At 50.7% G+C, this 4,013-nt stretch overlaps 1 protein-coding gene across 1 annotated transcript in view; it reads right to left on the bottom strand.

Annotated features, from left to right (window-relative positions):
- The window catches only part of ANO7L1 (anoctamin 7 like 1), a 21,055-nt gene that overhangs the window by 7,846 nt on the left and 9,196 nt on the right, over positions 1–4,013 (bottom strand). The window contains 2 exon segments of the mRNA XM_018574042.1: positions 3,005–3,059; positions 3,353–3,464. Of these exon segments, the coding sequence (XP_018429544.1) occupies positions 3,005–3,059; positions 3,353–3,464 (167 nt within the window).

The raw sequence follows: 4,013 nt of genomic DNA on the forward strand, positions 1-4,013 counted from the left end.
CCCTCATAGTTCTCCTTTAAGCAATCCGTGGCCTCAAAACATGAAATTGGGAACTACAAATAAACCAGTAAAGTTTCCTCCGGTCACATATGCCACCGATACATCAATGTACATTATTCGCCTGACTTACGGGATCAGAAACTCCTGGATGTTGCTGACAATCTGCTTGCCCACCATTATAATGAAAAGTTGCTGGGCCAGTTCTATGAGGCAGCCTCCTGGACCGCACTGTAGGGAGACATAAAAGAGAATGGACTCAGCAACTGATTCTCTCACAAGATGTAAAACCTCCACATACTGTATGAGGGAGGATGACCACTGGTGAGGAACCAGCCATATGGTCTTACAACGTTTATAGTGGGCCTCCCCACATCACAGGATTGGACATTCAAAGCATTCTAAATACCCGCTAGAAGCAGTGAAAGAAAGATGGGGATCATTGCATTGGAAATTCCAGTTCTATTAAGATAAAGTTCTAATATATTATAGATACACGTGCAGGGCCTAACGTAAGTCAACACCCTCACCAAATGATTGAGTTCAGATGTCTCCGGTGAAGGTCCTGCTAATGCCACAACATACAAAGCCGGCTCCATACAGACACGGTGTGACCAGTTTGGTGGAGGAACTCGAGTGTCCTTCACAGAGCCCCGACCTCAACCCTACGGAACACCTTTGGGATGAATTGGAACATCAATTGTGAGCCGGGTCTTCTCATCCATCAGTACCTGACCTCACAAATGGGCATTTTAGACAATTGTGATCTTCCAGCCTTGTGGTCACAGTTTGGTGAAGACTCTTTTCTGTTCCACCATGACTGTCCCCCGTGTACAAAGCCAGCTCCATACAGACATGGGGGGACCAGTGTGGTGGGGGAACTTGAGTGTCCTGCACAGAACCCCGACCTCAACCCTACTGAACACCTTTGGGATGAATTGGAACATCAGTAATGAGCCGAGTCTTCTCATTCAACATCAGTACCTGACAAATGGGACAAATTCGGACAGACACCCTCCAAAATTTTGTGGAAAGCCTTCCCAGAAGAGTGGAGGATGTTATCAGGGCAGCCATCAGGGGGGCACGGCCGATACTCATGTAAGGGGCCTGGGCAGCCTGGGGGGGGCCCACCTGGGTCCCTTACAGGACTATCGGCCGACGGCGAAGGTCGAGGAGGCGGAGGCCTGGCCCCAGCAGCGCAGGGCCCCAGCATTGCCGCTCCAGCGGCTTTGAGACAAGCTGGGGCCCCATCAGCGACGCTGATCGTCTGATGTCACTTCTGGCCGGAAGTGACATCACGTTAGTGACGTGACGTCACTTCTGGCCGGTCCGGCGGCAGACGGGGCCATGTGTGCAGGTAAGAGGAGCTAGGAAGGAAGGAAAGGGGGGAGGGGAGGGATGCAGCCCTGACCAGCCCACCTGAGACCCCTTCAGAGCCCACCATAGACAGTCTCAGATGGGCTGTGCAGCATCTATGGTGGGCTCTGCAGGGATCTCAGGTGGGTCCTGCATCACTAAGCCCTGCGTCCAGCGCGTCACTAAGCCCTGCGTCCAGCGGCGCGGTGGGGGGCCCAGCCTAAAGCCGTGTAAGGGGCCCCAAAATTTCTGATGGCTGCCCTGGATGTTATAGCCACAAAGGAAGGCCAGCTCCACATGAATGCCCGTGGTTTTGAAATGGGATGGACTAGTGTGATGGCCAGGTGTGTATTTCTAGGGGTTATTGAGCTCTCTGCGGCACTAATAGCGTGAGCACGACGCAGTTTGAGGAATCAAGCCCATAAAGCCCCAAAACCCTCCAAGAACCCTTACCGGGAAGCCCCCGGCACTCAATGTGATGGATCCCAAACCTGCAATCCATTCTGTTATGTTACAAAACATAAGTTTACATTTGGAATTGTCTTCTCAATATATATTATTATTCCAGAAACAAACTTCTGATGGACGCACCGAGGGAAGAAAATCATTGTGGATGATCCAATAACCGGTTGGTTGGTCGGTCGGTTGTTGGTTTGTATGGGTGGGTTGGTTAGTTGGTTGGTCGGTTGTTGGTTTGTATGAGTCGGTTGGTTGGTCGGTTGTTGGTTTGTATGGGTTGGTTGGTCAGATGGTTGGCTGTTGGTTTGTATGGGTTGGTTGGTTGGTCGGTTGTTGGTTTGTATGGGTTGGTTGGTCAGATGGTTGGCTGTTGGTTTGTATGGGTCGGTTGGTTGGTCGGTTGTTGGTTTGTATGGGTTGGTTGGTCAGATGGTTGGCTGTTGGTTTGTATGGGTCGGTTGGTTGGTTGGTCAGTTGGTTGGTTTCTATGGGCCGGTTGGTTGGTCAGTTGGTTGGTTGTTGGGTTGTATGGGTCGGTTGATTGGTCAGTTGGTTGGTTGTTGGTTTGTATGGGTCGGTTGGTTGGTCGGTTGTTGGTTTGTATGTGTCGGTTGGTCGGTTTGTATGGGTCGGTTGGTCAGTTGGTCGGTTGTTGGTTTGTATGGGTCGGTTGGTCAGTTGTTGGTTTGTATGGGTCGGTTGTTGGTTTGTATGTGTCGGTTGGTCGGTTTGTATGGGTCGGTTGGTCAGTTGGTCGGTTGTTGGTTTGTATGGGTCGGTTGGTCAGTTGTTGGTTTGTATGGGTCGGTTGTTGGTTTGTATGTGTCGGTTGGTCGGTTTGTATGGGTCGGTTGGTCAGTTGGTCGGTTGTTGGTTTGTATGGGTCGGTTGGTTGGTTGGTTGTTGGTTTGTATGGGTTGGTTGGTTGGTCAGTAGGTCGGTTGTTGGTTTCTTTGGGTCGGTTGGTCAGTTGGTTGGTTGTTGGTTTGTATGGGTCGGTTGGTCAGTTGGTTGGTTGTTGGTTTGTATGGGTCGGTTGGTTGTTGGTTTGTATGGGATGCCGATAAAACATCTGATATGATACATTGATCTTCATATTTGCTACTCACTCAGTAAGTCACAGAGCACAGTGTGTATTAATAAAGGACCCATCAATACTCATCAATACTCATCAATACCCATCAATACTCACATCCTCGTTCCTCATACCCAGCAGCTTGCCGTAATGACCGGGATATCCCACAAATCTGTGAGGCAGAAACGTATAGTCATTAAAGATCCCCATTGGTCGTCTCTCACACATCGACAGCGTCCCTAGATCAGGCCATTGGCTGCATTTCTGTAGCTGCTGCAGACTGTTCTAGCCAACTATGGCTCAGTACTCTACAGCCGGCACTGAATGTGGCTCGGCAGAGGTCTGTGTCTGCACCGGCTGGGCCTAACCTCCCCGAATCCGGCACCAGATACACCCCGGGGCTTTTACATCAGGCATGGGCTCAGCTCCTCGCACAGGCAATAGATATTGGGAAGGCCCACTCACCTCCCCTTGAAGAAGGCCACGTAGAACGGTGAAGAGTAGAAGTTCACAAACTGGAAGATGAAAACCTTGAAGGTGAAGGCGTCCTCGTGTAAAGATTGGGTGCGATGCATCTCTGCCATGGGGAGGAGATAAGGAGTTACACAGGAGCACCTAACGAGAGGTGGTTTCTAAGCTGCCTGTAGCGGGTGCTGCCCCTTTTACTGTCCCTCCAGTCCCCCCCATCCAAAGGGCAAGAACCAGGGATGAGGAGAAGGAGATGAGAGCGGCACACGATCACCTATGTGTCTTGAACTTCCTATTTTAGCCACGCCTCTGCACTTCCTGTTTGCCAGATTATTGTGCTCCTGCCATTATCTTGCTTCCTGCTCCCTCTGTGATACAATCTCCTCATACTGCTACCCGTGTGCCCACCTTTGGCTGCCGATTCACCGACTACTCTCATCATCTTCCACTTCATACCTGATACCTTTGGCACCTGACCTCGGCCTGTTCCCTGACTACGCTTCTGCCTAGGGTTGCCACCTTTTCTTCAAGCGAAACCCGAACACTCAAGCGACGCGCGGACATTTTTTGGGGAGAAGGAGTGGCAGCTTATTCATATGTAAATAGCGCCGCCCATTCAAATGTAAATATCACAGTTGGGACTATTTTCAGTGGGGGG

The sequence above is a fragment of the Nanorana parkeri genome, unplaced genomic scaffold (genome assembly GCF_000935625.1).
Source record: "Nanorana parkeri isolate BGI_ZX_2015 unplaced genomic scaffold, ASM93562v1 scaffold2694, whole genome shotgun sequence".
In the NCBI taxonomy this organism is placed as follows: Eukaryota; Metazoa; Chordata; class Amphibia; order Anura; family Dicroglossidae; genus Nanorana; species Nanorana parkeri.